Source organism: Grampus griseus (genome assembly GCF_964374135.1).
Source record: "Grampus griseus genome assembly, chromosome: 2".
Lineage (NCBI taxonomy): Eukaryota > Metazoa > Chordata > Mammalia > Artiodactyla > Delphinidae > Grampus > Grampus griseus.
Genome location: NC_139018.1, coordinates 15,742,296 through 15,761,273, shown reverse-complemented (window position 1 = coordinate 15,761,273; position 18,978 = coordinate 15,742,296). Strand labels below are relative to the sequence as shown.

At 41.3% G+C, this 18,978-nt stretch overlaps 1 protein-coding gene across 1 annotated transcript in view; it reads right to left on the bottom strand.

Moving 5' to 3' along the window:
- Positions 1–17,500, bottom strand: part of GALC (galactosylceramidase) — a gene marked incomplete at its 5' end in the record, with an annotated part of 59,388 nt that extends 41,888 nt beyond the window's left edge. Inside the window, 2 exons of the mRNA XM_082648577.1 lie at positions 58–126; positions 17,306–17,500. Coding sequence (XP_082504703.1) covers positions 58–126; positions 17,306–17,500 — 264 coding nt within the window. The remainder of the gene's footprint in view (positions 1–57; positions 127–17,305) is intronic.
- Positions 17,501–18,978: the final 1,478 nt, after the last annotated feature.

The following is an 18,978-nucleotide window of genomic DNA, read 5'->3' as shown; positions in this document are numbered from 1 at the left end:
ATTCACCACAGTTTCTAAGATATCACAGAAAGCATTAAATAATTATTTTTTCATTACCTTAAAGAGATAATCCAGTATTTGAGAACGATAGGGCTCTGGGTAATTTACTAGAAGTCGGGAGGTTGCCTAAAAAATAAAAAGTTTTCAAAAGTATGAATAAAACAAATCCAATAATGAACACCTTTTCAGAGTGCTTATGCATGCCATCTAGCATGCCCGTATTTAGCCAGCTCTTGGGCAGCACTGAGCTGCGGAAAGTCGTTTCCCAGGTTATCTGTTTGCCTGTCTTGGTTTTGCCCATCATTGGGCAAATACGGCTGTTGTCTGTCCCATAGCTAAAACATAGGTTCCAAGCAACAACCAGGTTTCTCTTCTACTGAGATGAGGGTTGGCTGGGAGGTAAGCTTGCTAAGTCTATTGATGAATCTCATTATTACAAATTTATCTTGAGGACCTTGACTCACAGAGTGGTTTTTAGAAGAAATGAAACAGTTTCTCTGTCTTAAGGCTGTTTGTCAACTACAACATCTGGGGGCCAGAATGGGAAAGATGAATCTCAGGTAATTTTTCCCCTCAACGTCTTGCAAGAAAATACTACAAGCAGCACTGCTTAAAGGAACCTCCACTCTCCTCATTCTTATTAGATTTATAGGTGCTACCTCTTGCTATTAAGAATGACCACACAGTGATTCCCCAGGCCAGGCTGTACTAAGGAAACCTCACACAAGACTTTGCATCAGAATAGAAAGAGAGAGGTGGAAGATGCAGGAAACAACACTTGATCATACCTAAACCATGGCTGATGACTGCTTGAACAATCACAAAATCAATAACCCACCAAGTATGTATACTTTGGGGGGCAACAGTAGCAAGGGGAATAAAGAGATAGGTTTTAACATGAAACAACCAACACCTTGCCAGGTGTATGCCAAGGGCAAGACTTGACTTCCATGGGGCTTGATGTTCTATTTTACTCTCATATATGCTACCACTGGTGTCTCAGCCCCTGCCACTGACACACAGGCCCATGGAGCTACTCTCTAGCCACTTCAAGCTCAACACATCCCCAACCAAACATAGCACTTTTTCCTAAATCTGTTTCCTTCTCATGTATTTGCTATCTTAGTAAAGAATAACACCTGTCTGAGCCATAAATTTAGGGTCACCCTTTCATCAAACTTTCCATCTATCTTCAGTCACCAAGACCTCCTTAATATCTCTCAAATCCATCCCCTCATCTTCAACCCCACTACCTTCCTAGGCTCTCCTCAATTATTAGAACAGCCTAAATGGTTTCAGGGTCTCCCATCTGCCTCCCCATATTTTATCCTCCATACTACTTGTCAGATTAATCTTCCCAAAACAAAACAAAACAAAAATCTAACCATGAAACTACTCTGTTTAAACATGCCAAGACTTCCCTCCCCCAAGAGCTTTCAGGATAAAGTTCAGATTGTTCAGTTTTATACCCAAATCCCTTAATTATTTGGTTTCTAACTCTGACACTTTACCCCTTATCACTCTCACACCATCTATCTAGGTCTAACAAACTAATTTTTCTCTTTCTTCTGTCTGGAATGCATTCTACACCTTCATTTGGCCAAATCCAATTCATCCTTCAGCTTTCAGGTCAAACTCCACCTCTTCAAGGAAGAACACCTTCTGCTTCTCCCCATAAGTTTGACGTAAGTCAGGGGTCCCCAACTCCCAGGCCACAGACCGGTACAGTCGGTGGCCTATTAGGAACGGGGCCGCACGGCAGGAGGTGAGTGGAGGGCGAGTGAGCGAAGCTTCATCTATATTTACAGCCGCTCCCCATCGCTCTCATTGCCGCCTGAGCTCCACCTCCTGTCAGCATTATGGTGAGTTGTATAATCATTTCATTATATATTACAATGTAATAATAATAGAAATAAAATGCACAATAAATGTAACGCGCTTGAATCATCCCGAAACTATCCCCCCTCCCCCGGTCCATGGGAAAATTGTCTTCCACGAAATCGGTCCCTGGTGCCAAAAGGGTCGGGGACCACTGACGCAGATTGGACTGTGGACTCCCTCGGCACAAGGTCCACATGGCTACCATAACTCTTCTATCCCTGCACCCTCATCACTGCTTTACTTTTCTGTTTCACCTCTAAGTTCCTTGAGGACAAGGACTGTGTCTTATTCAAGTTCATATCCCCATTTATTCTATTATTCAATAACCATTTATTTAATATCTTTTATGTTATCATTTGTTGCACTGCACAGGCAACATAATATAGGCTTTGCGTCCATGAAGCTGGTATCCTGATTACATCATTTACAAGCAATGTGACCAAGGGCAATTTATCATAAAGTGGGTTATCTTATTCATTCAGCTGTCCTAAGACTAAAATAAAGTATATGTAAAGGACTTAGCACAGTAGCTGGCACATAGTAAGCTCTCAAGAATTGACAGGCACTGTATACACAAATTGTTTTTAAAAATAGAGTCACTTTCTCAAAGAGCTTACAGACTAGCAGAGGCTCAAATATTAAAGTGAATGAATGCTGTATATGCACACTAACCTATCCTTGACCCAAGGTAAACAAAGCTGCCTGCTCTGCATTATGCTAACGATATACATTGTTGTTAGAACAGTGTGTTTCACTGTTTGGGGGTTATTTTTCTCTCTGTGCTCTTCTATCGCTAACACAGAAAGTGCCAACTTTGAGTAACCACACCACATCATTACTCTATTGCAAGCCTACAGTCACACCGAATGCAAAAGCATTAGTCAATGGCAATAGTCAGTTAGGAGCAGTACAGCCAAACGTTGAAACGTACCATGAAGCAATAACAAATTACCAAATTACTAATCACGCTCCCTGAATAAGGCCTGGAGCTCTTTACAAGCAGCCCAGGAAGCCTTAGCACAGTAGCTGGAACATAGTAAGCTCTCAACAAATGGCAGGCATTGTATACCCAAACTGGAACACGTTTTTCATTTAAAATCCTTGGAATAACTTCCTCCCCACTAATCTATGAAACAGAATGATATTAACCAAAATTAGTCGTGTGACAGATGCCATCCTGTGCTTTGACATCTATCCTCACAATGTTCCTACCAGGTAGGTATCACTGTGTCCCCAGAAAAAAACCTGAGATACAGGGAAGTTAAATAACCTGCCCAAGGCTGTACAGTGAGTGGCAGGGCCCAGAACAGATCCCTAGCAATCTGCTCTTCAGTCCATGTACACCATACTGCCTTCCCTATCAAATATGAAGATTCCTAACACTTATTGCCACAAACTTTGCTAGGTACCAGGGACTTCAGAAAGAAGTTTAAAGTGGTGTACAAATATAGTCTTGCAACCATTTTCATCCAATCGTATTTACCGAACTCCTAAGATGAGTGATGCATTACACATAAGGACACTATTAGAATAGATAACAGTCTCCTATTCTGAGTTACGAAACAATTCTTCTCATTTTAATAATTTTAAACTGAGTTAATAAACATAAAATAACAAAACATTTCCATTTTCAGCAAGTTAAACAATGGATTTAATATCAAAGTAAAGATATTAGGACATTATGAGTCCTCATTTTAAGAAATACTGGCTATTCCAGGTTTAAACCACAAAAATAGAAAGGAGAATGGTAGTAGTGAAGAATAAATACATTAGCCCATTAGTCTACTGTTTACCTTGAAATATGCACCAGCACGTATGAGTGAGGTTGCAACATTAGAAAATAAAAATGTAAAAATCAGCTGGGTTAGGGAAAAGATTTTTTTTTCCCACAGTAGAAGGTCAGATCTGTGATCAGACTACAGACCAAGTTATCCACTGGCTTTTCCTTCTTGTAATGCAAATGCAAAACTTAATCTCTGATCACCAAGGCATCCACTTTTCAAAAATAATTATGTTTTCTGGTACGTCTACTTAAAAATGGTACCCCAAATCTCGTCGGTAACTTGAAACCTTAGAGTTTTGCTAAGTTAAATGATGGAAATTAATTAAATATATAGATAATTTCCAAATAATATAAAATGCTAAAACATTAATTACTGAACATAGGTTTATCTACTTTTGGTTTCTTATCACAGACAAATAAAAGATATTTAGATCTGTTAGAAAACATGTCTTGTGCTACAATGAAAAACTGTACCAAAAAAGAAGCATATGCTTCTAGAAATTATAAAATATATTCATAAATTTGCCAACCTACAGAATACTGGTATAACAGTTCACAATTGTTTACTTCCTAGTTTTCACTAGAAATTAAGGTTTATAAGAGTCAAGCATTCTAACTAATATATGTAATTAAAATACTGGAAATAATAAGGGAAACAATTCTATCAAGGAAAGTAGGATGTATTTTGGCTAAGAAAAGGTATGAGGTAGGGAGATGTATTTTTGTTAGGGAAATGAAAGTAATTTTGTCCTAAAGTAGACAAAATGAATGGATATAGAAGCTGGGGAAAGAGAGAGAGAGAAGAAGAGAGGGAATTTTACCTGTGTAGTCAAGCTAGCTAAAAATGAAATAAATTTATTATAAGGATTTTTTTAAATAAACTTTAATAGTGTACTTATGTAAAAACTAAAACTTAATTATCTTTCATCTGCTAAGAAGACAAATTTTTATTAGACTATTGGTCTGCTCTTGATAAGCCTGTGAAAGGTTTTTCTTTACCTTTTAAGTAACCTGCCTAGGAAATAAAGATTCTGTGTTTTATCAAAATAATATTCTATGCTTCACATTATCTTTACTGAATCTTTAATTACTTAAAAAAAAAAAAACGTGAGTCTTCTCTATTAAAAGAGCTAAGGTTGTGTGTTTGGGGCGGGGGGGGGGGTGTTAAACTGGGATTAAAATAAGTAACTTTATGTATTTGCCCGTGAAGTTCTTGTCATTTTGGTTAAATGGATAACTAAGTATTATTTCACAGTGACCAACAATCCTATTTAATCAAGTATTTTAACAGCTTTTGATATTTTGACAAACTTCCCAAAATCAAATTCTAAATGAAGTCTTTTTGACCTCAAAATAACTTTGAGATTTTCCAGATGGGCCCTGGAACATCTCAAAAGATGTGGTCTTTCTCCTTATAAAAAGACAGACATTAAACTAATTAGGCTTATTTGGTATGTTAAATTGCATGGGAAGCACTGTCAAAGACATAATGCTAAACCTTCTTTAGGTTATATTTGTATTGATATATGTTACTAATATATGTGTTCCAGAAATTACATGAAATTCCTAGATACCTGCTATATCCTGGTATAATGTTATCACTTGTAATTCTAGTTATTAACTTAAAATGTTGTATGTCACAGAAATAACCTAATTTCCTTGTCATTTGCATTATAATAAACTTTATCAGATCTTTAACATGGTCGTGTTTAAGTCTTTTTGTCATTTACAGACAATTATTTACTCTGATGCTTTTGCAAAAGTGTTCTTTGAAAAGTGCTTCATCTTCAAGAAGACTTGTGAAAAGGACTCTAACTTAAAGTACAGGATTCTGATAATTTTCAGATCATATTGCTCAACTGGGTAAGAATTTACAGAACTCTAAGGTAAAAAAAGATTCAGGGCTTCCCTGGTGGTGCAGTGGTTGAGAGTCCGCCTGCCCATGCAGGGGACACAGGTTCGTGCCCCGGTCCGGGAGGATCCCACATGCCGCGGAGCGGCTGGGCCTGTGAGCCATGGCCACTGAGCCTGCGCATCCAGAGCCTATGCTCCGCAATGGGACAGGCCACAACAGTGAGAGGCCCGCGTACCGAAAAAAAAAAAAAAAGATTCATAAAACTGTTAACTAAAGATCAAGATCAATCAGAATTAATTACAAGAAACTGAATGAACTGATGAGGATAATTATAATTTTTATGACTTTTTATCTGAAACATTATTAGTTCTTGAAAGGTTTTTTTTTTCCCCCAGACTTAAGGAAACCCTTTTTCCTAAGCTGTCTATGACTTACAGCAATTTGGTAAAGTGTACCCTTATAAACAAAGATAAAACGAATTTCTCCCTACCTGATCCCTTCAGAATTTAGAAACTCTTAGTGAGTATTCTCATTTTCATAGCAATATATTTATTTGCATAAGTTCCTAAGAATCTGTCCTCCTTGTAACAGGACACAATTGGAAACATTGATTGTATTACTAAGGTTTTAACTGGAATGTCATATCTGAGAGAGATGAGCATAGACTCAGATATGACCAGACAGATTTAAGGAACTAAGCTTGACTTATGGAGCCAATAAAGCTCCTTGGAAAAATCAGCCTGGCAACTTGCTTACAGAAGCCTTACCAGGTGAGTAAGGAAGGTCGCTTCCTGGCAGATGTAGGAACCTCAGGATATTTGGTGGACCTCGAGAAGAAAGGAATTCACCCAAATCTATCAGTACTGCAGGGAAAGTCTGATGGTAAGCTCATAGCTTGGCTTCCTACCTTAAGAGAGACTTCTAAGAGTCCAATCTGTGATTCCTTGTGTGAAGGTCCAGCAGAGTATACTTGAAAGAGCCTACATGGTCTATCACTATTCTTGTTGCACTTAATAAATAATAAATTAATTAATTATTAAATAATCAGGCCAGACTTATTTTGCAAGTAAATTAGCCTTATTTGGGTTATCTCTGATAAAAGGTGGGGGGAAGGGGAAACTATAGGACACCCTGTGGATATCAGATTTTAGTCCTGTTAATTGCCTTTGAGGTTTGTTTTCTACCTGTAAACTGGACTGAATACTGAAGTCTTCTCACTTCCTCTAATATCTGGCTACAACTCTCCAGATATTGTTTCCAACTTTTTCCTACCTTTCTGATTTGGAATAATTGAGAACTAAAATTGCCCTTTTCCTGAAGCCATGCAAGCTAAAGTGGGACAACTAGATATAAACTCCAGAGAAATCACTACAACAGTTCATGTATGAACAATCTTTGTGCCTCTTGCTGCATGGACCACTCAGAAAGAACCCCCCCACCACCAGAGATATTCAGACTACAAACCAGGAAAATCTATGATTGCCACCATCTGTCCCCACCCCGTCTGAATATGCTTCAAGTCCTACATCTAGAAATCTCAACTGGCTACCCTCAGGCCTCAGACTAGGTTTATAATCTGCTCCAAACACTAACCATTGTTTTTCTTTTGTTTCCGTAGAAGTGCCTCTTATGAAATAACCTGAATCAAATATTTGCACCATAGAGGCCTAACTTTATAAACACACCTGCATCGCTGCCTCCTCAAATGAGACACAATCCATTAATTGAACTGACCTATTCTAAGACAGTGGTTGGGTGCGATACGGAGCAATCCACCAACTCAGCACAGATTCAAACCTACTTACACCAGATGTCCCCAGATGTTAATCATAACATTATCTAATCTTTGAATGGATCCCTAGGGCCCCAACATCACTGATCTCGTTTCAAGGTGTGACCCTTTAAGCTTGGGTCAATGGCTACCAGCTGGATTTCAGGACTACTGCTTGTTCGATATAATTATTACAGGAGTGCTACTAAAATCCTTTCTAGGTTACAACATGCCCTATCCCTGACTTTTAGTAAATCAGCTACTCAGGCAGTTAACGTCCTCACCACTGACTCTGATGCCTAGGCATGAAGGGTGGATTGTAGTGTAATCCCCAACAGTTGGTTTTTCCTTTTTTGTAATGGAAGGGCAGGACTTAAGCTTTGATTGCAAGGCATCCACTCCAGAGTTATCCACTTCAGAGATAGCTATCTCAAATAAACACACTGCCAGCCACAGAACTAGATAAAGAGCCAGGCTGGGGTTGGTGGGAGGGGGTGGGGGGGATTCTTTGTTTGAGATCTTGGTTGATTTCGATAACTGACCATCATTAGGGTCATTTTTTTTTTCTCTTCCTGCACTTTAAATTTCTACTCTTAAGTTTTGAACTCACCAATAAAAAGTGAGCCCACAAAACCCTAGGCCTCACCCTTGACCCTAATGAAAGCAGAACCCCAGACCCACACCCCCCTCTCTACCTACAACCTCCCTGTGTGGCCCAGGTGTGCCATGTGCTTCCCAGGACCTGTGAGTAATAAACTTTTTATTTTCAAGGTTTTCTGACAGTTATCACTGAGGGCATCTTGCAATCATAGTAAATAGCACAGAGAGGAGCTTCAAGATGGCAGAAGAGTAAGACGTGGAGATCACCTTCCTGCCCACAAATACATCAGAAATACATCTACATGTGGAACAGCTCCTACAGAACACCTACTGAACGCTGGCAGAAGACCTCAGACCTCCCAAAAGGCAAGAAACTCCCCATGTACCTGGGTAGGGCAAAAGAAAAAAGAAAAAACAGAGACAAAAGAATAGGTACGGGACCTGCACCAGTGGGAGGGAGCTGCGTGAACACAGCCTGAAGGGGGCTAGTGGGCCACAGCTAGCCAGGAGGGAGTCCGGGAAAAGGTCTGTAACTGCCAAAAACGCAAGAGACTTTTTCTCGCCTCTTTGTTTCCTGGTGTGCGAGGAGAGGGGATTAAGAGCGCTACTTGAAGGAGCTCCAGAGACGGGCGCAAGCTGCGGCTAACAGCGCGGACCCCAGAGATGGGCTAAGGCTGCTGCTGCAGCCACCAAGAAGCCCGTGTGCAACCACAGGTCACTATCCACACCTGCCCTCCCAGGAGCCTGTGCAGCCCGCCGCTGCCAGGGTCCCGTGACCCAGGGACAGCTTCCCAGGAAGAACGCACGGCGCGCCTCCGGCTGGTGCAACATCACAGTGGCCTCTGCCACCGCAGACTCGCCCTGGATCCGTACCCCTCCCTCTCCCCGGCCTGAGTGAGCCAGAGCCCCCGAATCAGCTGCTTCTTTAACCCCGTCTGCTCTGAGCAAAGAACAGACGCCCTCCGGCAACCTACATGCAGAGGCGGGGCCAAATCCAAAACTGAACCCCGGGAGCCGTGCGAACAAAGAAGAGAAATGGAAATCTCTCCCAGCAGCCTCAGAAGCAGCGGATTAAATCTCCACAATCAACGTGATGTACCCTGCATCTGTGGAATACGTGAACAGGCAATGAATCACCCCAAATTGAGGAGGTGGATTTGGGGAGTAATGATTTTTTTTTTCCCTTTTTCTCTTATTGTCAGTGTGTATGCGTATGATTCTGTGTGTGATTTTGTCTGTATAGCTTTGCTTTTACCATTTGTCCTGGGGTTCTGTCCTTTTTTTTTTATTTTCTTTTCTCTTTTTAATAAACTATTCAGCACGTGCTATCATTGGTGGATTTGCTTTCTGGTTTGGTTGTTCTCTTCTTTCTTTTTTTTTAAATTACTTTAAAAATTTTTTAATAATTATTTTTTGTTTTTTATTTTAATAACTTTTTAATTTAATCTTACTTTATTTATTTTATCTTTTTCTTTCTTTCTTTCTTTTCTCCCTTTTATTCTGAGCTGTGTGGATGACAGGCTCTTGGTGCTCCAGTCAGGCATCAGGGCTGTGCTTCTGACGTAGGAGAGCCCAGTTCAAGACATTGGTCCACCAGAGAACTCCCAGCTCCACTGTATTATCAAACAGCAAAAATCTCCCAGAGCTCTACATCTCAACGCCAAGACCCAGCGCCACTCAATGGCCAGCAAGCTACAGTGCTGGACACCCTTTGCCAAACAACTAGCAAGACAGGAACACAACCCCACCCATTAGCAGAGAGGCTGCCTAAAATCATAATAGGTCACAGACACGCCCAAACACACCATCAGACATGGGCCTGCACACCAGAAAGACAAGATCCAGCCTCATCCACCAGAACACAGGCACTAGTTCCCTCCACCAGGAAGCCTACACAACCCACTGAACCAATCTTAGTCACTGGAGGCAAACACCAAAAACAACGGGAACTACAAACCTGCAGGCTGCAAAAAGGAGACCCCAAACACAGTAAGTTAAGCAAAATGAGAAGACAAGGAAACACACAGCAGATGAAGGAGCAAGGTAAAAACCCACCAGACGTAACAAATGAAGAGAAAATAGGCAGTCTACCTGAAAAAGAATTCAGAATAATTATAGTAAAGATGATCCAAAATCTTGGAAATAGAATGGAGAAAACATAAGAAATGTTTAACAAGGACCGAGAAGAACTAAAGAGCAAACAAACAATGATGAACAACAAAATAAATGAAATTAAAAATACTCTAGAAGGGATCAATAGCAGAATAACTGAGGCAGAAGAATGGATAAGTGACCTGGATGATAAAATAGAGGAAATAACTATCACAGAGCAGAATAAAGAAAAAAGAATGAAAAGATTTGAGGACAGTATCAGAGACCTCTGAGACAACATTAAACACACCAATATTCGAATTATAGGGGTCGCAGAAGAAGAAGAGAAAAAGAAAGGGACTGAGAAAATATTTGAAGAGATTATAGTTGAAATCTTCCCTAATATAGGTAAGGAAATAGTTAATCAAATGCAGGAAGCACAGAGAGTCCCATACAGGATAAATCCAAGGAGAACATGCCAAGACACATAGTAATCAAACTATAAAAAATTAAATACAAAGAAAACATATTAAAAGCAGCAAGGGAAAAACAGCAAATAACATACAAGGGAATCCCATAAGGTTAACAGCTGGTCTTTCAGCAGAAACTCTACAAGCCAGAAGGGAGTGGCAGGACATATTTAAAGTGATGAAGGAGAAAAACCTACAACCAAGATTACTCTGTCCAGCAAGGATCTCATTCAGATTTGACGGAGAAATTAAAACATTTACAGACAAGTAAAAACTAACAGAATTCAGCAACACCATACCAGCTTTACAACAAATGCTAAAGGAACTTCTCTAGGCAGGAAACAACAGAAGGAAAGGACCTACAATAACAAACCCAAAACAATTAAGAAAATGGTAATAGGAACATACGTATCAATAATTACCTAAAATGTACATGGATTAAACGCTCCAACCAAAAGACATAGACTGGCTGAATGGATACAAAAACAAGACCCGTATATATGCTGTCTACAAGAGACCCACTTCAGACCTAGGGACACATACAGATTGAAAGTGAGGGGATGGAAAAACATACTCCATGCAAATGGAAATCAAAAGAAAGCTGGAGTAGCAATTCTCATATCAGACAAAACAGACTTTAAAATAAAGACTATTAGAAGAGACAAAGAAGGACACTACATAATGATCAAGGGATCAATGCATGAAGAAGATATAACAATTGTAAATATTTATGCACCCAACATAGGAGCACCTCAATACATAAGGCAAATACTAACAGCCATAAAAGGGGAAATCGACAGTAACACAATCATAGTAGGGGACTTTAACACCCCACTTTCACCAGTGGACAGATCATCCAAAATGAAAATAAATAAGGGAAGACAAGCTTTAAATGATACATTAAACAACATGGACTTAATTGATATTTATAGGACATTCCACCCAAAAACAACATAATACACTTTTTCCTCAAGTGCTCATGGAACATTCTCCAGGATAGATCATATCTTGGGTCACAAGTCAAGCCTTGGTAAATTTAAGAAAATTGAAGTTGTATCAAGTATCTTTTCTGCCCACAATGCTATGAGATTAGATATCAATTACAGGAAAAAGTATGTAAAAAATACAAGCACATGGAGGCTAAACAATACACTACTTAATAACCAAGAGATCACTGAAGAAACCAAAGAGGAAATCAAAAAATACCTAGAAACAAATGACAATGAAAACACAACAACCCAAAACCAATGGGATGCAGCAAAAGCAGTTCTAAGAGGGAAGTTTATAGCAATACAATACTACCTTAAGAAACAAGAAACATCTCAAATAAACAACCTAACATTACACCTAACGCAATTAAAGAAAGAAGAAGAAGAAAAACCATAAGTTAGCAGAAGGAAAGAAATCATAAAGATCAGATCAAAAATAAATGAAAAAGAAATGAAGGAAACGATAGCAAAGGTCAATAACACTAAAATCTGATTCTCTGAGAAGATAAAGAAAATTGATAAAGCATTAGCCAGAATCATCAAGAAAAAAAGGGAGAAAACTCAAATCAATAGAATTAGAAATGAAAAAGGGGAAGTAACAACTGACACTGCAGAAATACAAAGGATCATGAGAGATTACTACAAGCAACTATATGCCAATAAAATGGACAACCTGGAAGAAATGGACAAACTCTTAGAAATGCACAACCTTCTGAGACTGAACCAGGAAGAAACAGAAAATATGAACAGACCAATCACAAGCACTGAAATTGAAACTGTGATTAAAAATCTTCCAATATGGACTTCCCTGGTGGTGCAGTGGTTGAGAGTCCGCCTGCCAATGCAGGGGACACGGGTTCGTGCTGCGGTCTGGGAGGATCCCACATGCCGCGGAGCAGCTGGGCCCGTGAGCCATGGCCGCTGGGCCTGCGCGCCCGGAGTCTGTGCTCCGCAACGGGAGGGGCCACAACAGTGAGAGGCCTGCTACCACAAAAAAAAAAAAATCTTCCAATAAAAGCCCAGGAGCAGATGGCTTCACAGGCAAATTCTATCAAACATTTCGAGAAGAGCTAACACCCATCCTTCTCAAACTCTTCCAAAATAGCAGAGAGGAACACTCCCAAACTCATTCTACGAGGCCACCATCACCCTGATACAAAAACCAGAAAAGGATGTCACAAAAAAAAAAAAAAACACTACAGACCAGTATCACTGATAAACATAGATGCAAAAATCCTCAACAAAATACTAGCAAACAGAATCCAACAGCACATTAAAAGGATCATACACCATGATCAAGTGGGGTTTATCCCAGGAATGCAAGAATGTATATTCTTCAATATATGCAAAATCAATTGATGTGATACACCATATTAACAAATTGAAGGGAAAAAACCATATGATCATCTCAATAGATGCACAGAAAGCTTTCGACAAAATTCAACACCGATTTATGATAAAAAAACCTCCAGAAAGTAGGCACAGAGGGAACTTACATCAACATAATAAAGGCCATATATGACAAACCCACAGCCAACATCGTCCTCAGTGGTGAAAAACTGAAACCATTTCCACTAAGATCAGGAACAAGACAAGGCTGCCCACTCTCACCATTCTTATTCAACATTGTTTTGCAAGTTTTAGCCACAGCAATCAGAGAAGAAAAAGAAATAAAAGGAATCCAAATGGGAAAAGAAGTAGCAAAGCTGTCACTGTTTGCAGATGACATGACACTATACACAGAGAAATCTAAAGATGCTACCAGAAAACTACTAGAGCTAATCAATGAATTAGGTAAAGTAGCAGGTTACAAAAGTAATGCACAGAAATCTCTTGCATTCTTATACACTAACGATGAAAAATCTGAAAGTGAAATTAAGAAAACACTCCCATTTACCACTGCAACAGAAAGAATAAAATACCTAGGAATAAACCTACCTAAGGAGACAAAAGACCTGTATGCAGAAACTTGTAAGACACTGATGAAAGAAATTAAAGATGATACAAATAGATGGAGAGATATACCATGTTCTTGGATTGGAAGAATCAACATTGTGAAAATGAGTATACTACCCAAAACAATCAACAGATTCAATGCAATCCCTATCAAACTACAACTGATGTTTTTCACAGAACTATAACAAAAAATTTCACAATTTGTATGGAAACACAAAAGACCCCGAATAGCCAAAGCAATCTTGAGAAAGAAAAACGGAGCTGGAGGAATCAGCCTCTTGGACTTCAGACTATACTACAAAGCTACAGTAATCAAGACAGTATGGTACTGGCACTAAAACAGAAATATAGATCAATGGAACAGGATAGAAAGCCCAGAGATAATCCCATGCACATATGGTCACCTTATCTTTCATAAAAGAGGCAAGAATATAGAATGGAGAAAAGACAGCCTCTTCAGTAAGTGGTGCTGGGAAAACTGGACAGCTACATGTAAAAGAATGAAATTAGAACATTCCCTAACACCATACACAAAAATAAACTCAAAATGGATTAAAGACCTAAATGCAAGGCCAGACACTATCAAACTCTTAGTGGAAAACATAGGCAGAACATTCTATGACATAAATCACAGCAAGATCCTTTTTGACGCATCTCCTAGAGAAATGGAAATAAAAGCAAAAATAAACAAATGGGACCTAATGAAACTTCAAAGCTTTTGCACAGCAAAGGAAACCACAAACAAGATGAAAAGACAACCCTCAGAATGGGAGAAAATATTTGCAAATGAAGCAACTGACAAAGGATTAATCTCCAAAATTTACAAGCAGCTCATGCAGCTCAATATCAAAAAAACAAACAACCCAATCCAAAAAAGCAGAAGACCTAAACAGACATTTCTCCAAAGAAGATATACAGATTGCCAACAAACACATGAAAGAATGCTCAACATCATTAATCATTAGAGAAATGCAAATCAAAACTACAGTGAGATACCACCTCACACCGGTCAGAATGGCCATAATCAAAAAATCTACAAACAGTAAATGCTGAAGAGGGTGTGGAGAAAAGGGAACCCTCATACACTGTTGGTGGGAATGTAAATTGATACAGCCACTGTGGAGAACAGTATGGAGGGTCCTTAAAAAACTAAAAATAGAACTACCATACGACCCAGCAACCCCACTACTGGGCATATACCCTGAGAAAACCATAATTCAAAAAGAGTCATGTACCACAATGTTCATTGCAGCTCTATTTACAATAGCCAGGACATGGAAGCAACCTAAGTGTCCGTCAACAGATGAATGGATAAAGAAGATGTGGAACATATATACAATGGAATATTAGCCATAAAAAGGAACAAAATTGAGTTATTTGTAGTGAGGTGGATGGACCTAGAGTCTGTCATACAGAGTGAAGTAAGTCAGAAAGAGAAAACAAATACCACATGCTAACACATGTATATGGAATCTAAAAAAAAAAAAAAAATAGTCATGAAGAACCTAGGTGCAAGACAGGAATAAAGACGCAGACCTACCCGAGAATGGACTTGAGGACACGGGGAGGGGGAAAGGTAAACTGGGACAAAGTGAGAGAGTGGCATGGACATATATATACTATCAAATGTAAAATAGATAGCTAATGGGAAGTAGCCGCATAGCACAGGGAGATCAGCTCAGTACTTTGTGAACAGCTAGAGGGGTGGGATAGGGAGGGAGGGTGGGAGGGAGACGCAAGAGGGAAGAGATATGGGGATATATGTATATGTATAATTGATTCATTTTGTTATAAAGCAGAAACTAACACACCATTGTAAAGCAGTTATACTCCAATAAAAACGTTAGAAAAACAAAAAAAGAATAAAAAGAAGCTCAAGGACCAGTCCCTCCACAGCACTGGTTATCAATAGGCTGAGACCAGCCCAAAACATCCACCCAGCAAGCAAGCATTCAAGCTGGTTCTGAATTGCATCTAAGGATACAAGCACCAATCTGACTCAACCCAACAAACAACCCATTCAACCAATTCAAGAATTCTGCCTTACCATTTTCAAATAAAATCAGTTTTAGCTATGATCTGGGGTACAAAAAAGAAAATCCCTCTCACCCAAAGATCTGCCACCATAAACCCCATGGACCCAAAAGCTACAAACACAAGGAGATAAAACAAAGACAAGACAATGGTTACAAAGAGCATGAGACAGGACTAAGTAAATTGTTAGGAGCCAAGAACAATCAAGCTACTGTGGCAAGCTCCCAGGCCTAGGAGCCACCCATCAGCATGACTAGGGAACTAAGGAAATTACCAGCTGTGCCCACACAAATGTTGCATTAAGCTGGAATGGCCCTCATGTCTCCCTTAACATAAGTATTTTAAAATGCCCAGATAATACAAACTTATCCCAAGTGACACAGCCTAAAAAAGACTAAAAAGACATGCCAATTAAATGCAATTAGTATCCTGGATGGGATCCCGAAACCGAAAAAGAGCATTAGGTAACAACTAAGGAAATATGAAAGGAAGTACAGACTTTCATTAACGTAATTAATATTGTTTGGGACAAATGTCCCGTTCTAATGTGGGATGCTGATAACAGGAGAAAACTGGATACAGGGTATATGAGAACTCTGTATTGTCTAGGCAACTTTTCTGTACATCAGAAACTATCTTTAAATTAAAATTTTATTTAAAAAACAGAAAACCGCTTGCTCCAGAGATCCTTGAATCAGGAAAATAGTTCTCTCAACATTTAGTATGAGAAGGCACTGGCGCATTTGTTAAAAAGCAGATTCTCAGGCCCCACTCCAGAACTGTAAAGTCAGAATGGGAGCTGGCGGGGAGGCCAGAGTCTGCATGGAAACAAACGACCAGGTGATTCTTACGCATCTTAACGGTGGTGAGTCACTATCTTGACTGGTGACCCATCGTTTCCCTCTCCTCACACACATAAATAGCCACCAATGAGGCATTGCCCCTTCCAGAGGGCAACTCACCCCCTTAGGCCTTTGCCATCCCAGGGGAAAACAACCCTCCAACAGTAAACAATCCTAAACTATCAGTTGATACTGGTGTAGCCTGCCATTAGAAAAAGGAAAAAAAAAAAAAAAAGTCCCAGTTTCTAGCCTCTCACCTTCCTAAAGAGGCCTTGAGATACCTGCTGTGCCTCCAAACAAAAACTTATCCGGGTGCTTCCCTGGTGGCGCCATGGTTGAGAGTCCGCCTGCCGATGCAGGGGACGCGGGTTCGTGCCCCGGTCCGGGAAGATCCCACATGCGGCGGAGCGGCTGGGCCCGTGAGCCATGGCCGCTGAGCCTGCGCGTCCGGAGCCTGTGCTCCGCAACGGAAGAGGCCACAACAGTGAGAGGCCCACGTACCGCCAAAAAAAAAACTTATTCGGTAGTTGACCCTTTGAAAGAGCCCAACCGCATCCTGCAGTACTGGTCCAGGACTCCCGAACCCCCTCCCTAAAAAAGAAGAGGCACAGCCAAAGCATCCCACTGGGGCATCCTCCTCAGCAGACGGATGCTCCTCGGCTCCCTGGCCGTCTCTGGAGCGACCCTCCCAGAGTGCCCTCTCCAAGGCGAAGAGACCCCACACACACACAGGCCCCGCTGCCCAGAGAAAGGAAGGGTTTGAGCTCCAGCCTTGTCACTAACTAGACCTGTCACTTACTCGGTGGACCCCCGGATCTGTTAAATCTAACTGGCTCTACAGGTTCATTTTAAACCAGCAAACGCAGGTTTCAGCCCCGCGACGGCGGGTCTGGACAGCCAGGCGAAGGGCGCCCGCCGGTAGCCGGGCCGCGACGGGAGAGCGTCGAAACGCTGGGCTACGCCGCGGGGGCTTGTGGGGCGAGACGGAGCTGTGCCCTGACGCCACCCGTGCGTCCCACCCCCCGCTGCTCACCCCGCCGCCGCTGATAGCTCCGATGCCGTCGAACTCCCGGCCCAGCCCGTCGGAGTCGTCGAGCACGTACGCGCTGCCGGGCGCCAGCAGCGCGCACAGCAGCAGGGGCACCGCGACTTGGCCCGCCGAACCCGCGGCGGCCGTCATGACTTTCACTTGGCGTTGCCGGGAAGCCTGGAGTAGGTGCTCAGCCATTGTGTGGGTCACATGACTCCGGCGCCCGCGGAGGCGGGTCCGGTTGCCGCCATGATGGAGAAGGGCAGGAGGCCGCTGGCGTCGCCGCCGCCATGTTGAGTGTGGGCCGCAGCTCGTTGACGCAGCCGCCGTAATGTTGGGGGAGGGCGGAGCGAGCCTTTCCTACTCGGCCGAAGTTCACGGTCCGAGTTAAGCCTTCGCGTGTATCTGTTCGCTGCCTCTCCTTCGGCTTCACCCACTGGAGCACTTTATCGAAGGGGAGGTGGATGTCCAAGGCCAAGGGAGCAGGGCAGTGCGTGGCCTATTATGGACCTCCCCGAACGTCTCCGGGCGCTTCTGCCACCTGCCAGTACGTGGCAGAACGAGAAAGAGGAGCAGGCTTGAGTCTCTATCCTAGTCCCTGTTCAGCTGTCACCTTGGTGGAGTCACTTAGCTTTATGAGCCTGAGTCTCCTCTTACGTAAGACGAAGCAAGAAGAGCAGCCGCATGGGGACATATGATTAAATGAAATACGAGTAAGGCAACAGACAGGCAGTAAATCTTAGCTGAATGCGTGACACACTTAGCAAGCCTTAGTTGACATGGATCTTCATCCTGGTAACAACTTCATCCTGGTAACAACTTCATCCTGGTTGCTTCATAAGGTACTTGCCGCTGCCAGTTGAAATGGTTCCAGGCAGATAACCCTAAATTGGCAGGGAAGTTGTGGATTGTCCTGGGATTCCTGCCACATCCGGCATTGGTCTGAGATTTCTGATTTCCTTGGTATTGAAACAAATTGAAGAGACTATTGAGAGGCTGCAGAGAAAGCATCTCTGATCCCCAGGTCTGATTGTTTTGCCCCTTAACTGCAAACGTAAATTTAAGTGTCAAGACTACGATTATACCAGGAGGAAAAATTTATCTGGGCAGTCCCGTAAACACACTCGTCAGGCCCTTATGATATCTCTAGGTTCTTAATGGACAATATGCTTACTCTTTCCACCTTCCTAAATTACTATAGGTCTATTGTGATTTACCAAGGACAGTCCCAGCTTGTGTCTATTGTCCTAACATAATTATTGATAGTATCCCTTTCACCCTCAAAAATGTTCTGGCTTGTATGATAAATTATATAGTTCCCTGTATATTGGCCACTTGTTTTCTTCCATTTCTTCTTTTCCCCATACAGCACTTATCTGAACTACCTTCCTTACAATCACCATTCTGTGATTCAAGTCAGTAACTTGTCAAGTTCCATAGATGTACCTTCTCTGAACTCACTCTGATCCATCTGTTCTAATAAAATTTTAAACATGAGCGGAGCACCAGTGGATGCAAGACGTGGCTGATAAATCAAGTAACTGCTAAGCTTCCTACCAACCCTGAGATTTTATATCTGGGATATGCATGTAACATCTGCATAATCATGTAACTAGAAGAAAATAGAGGAAAAAATACCATACAAGCGAAACTGGGAAGTTGAAACCAGAACCCAG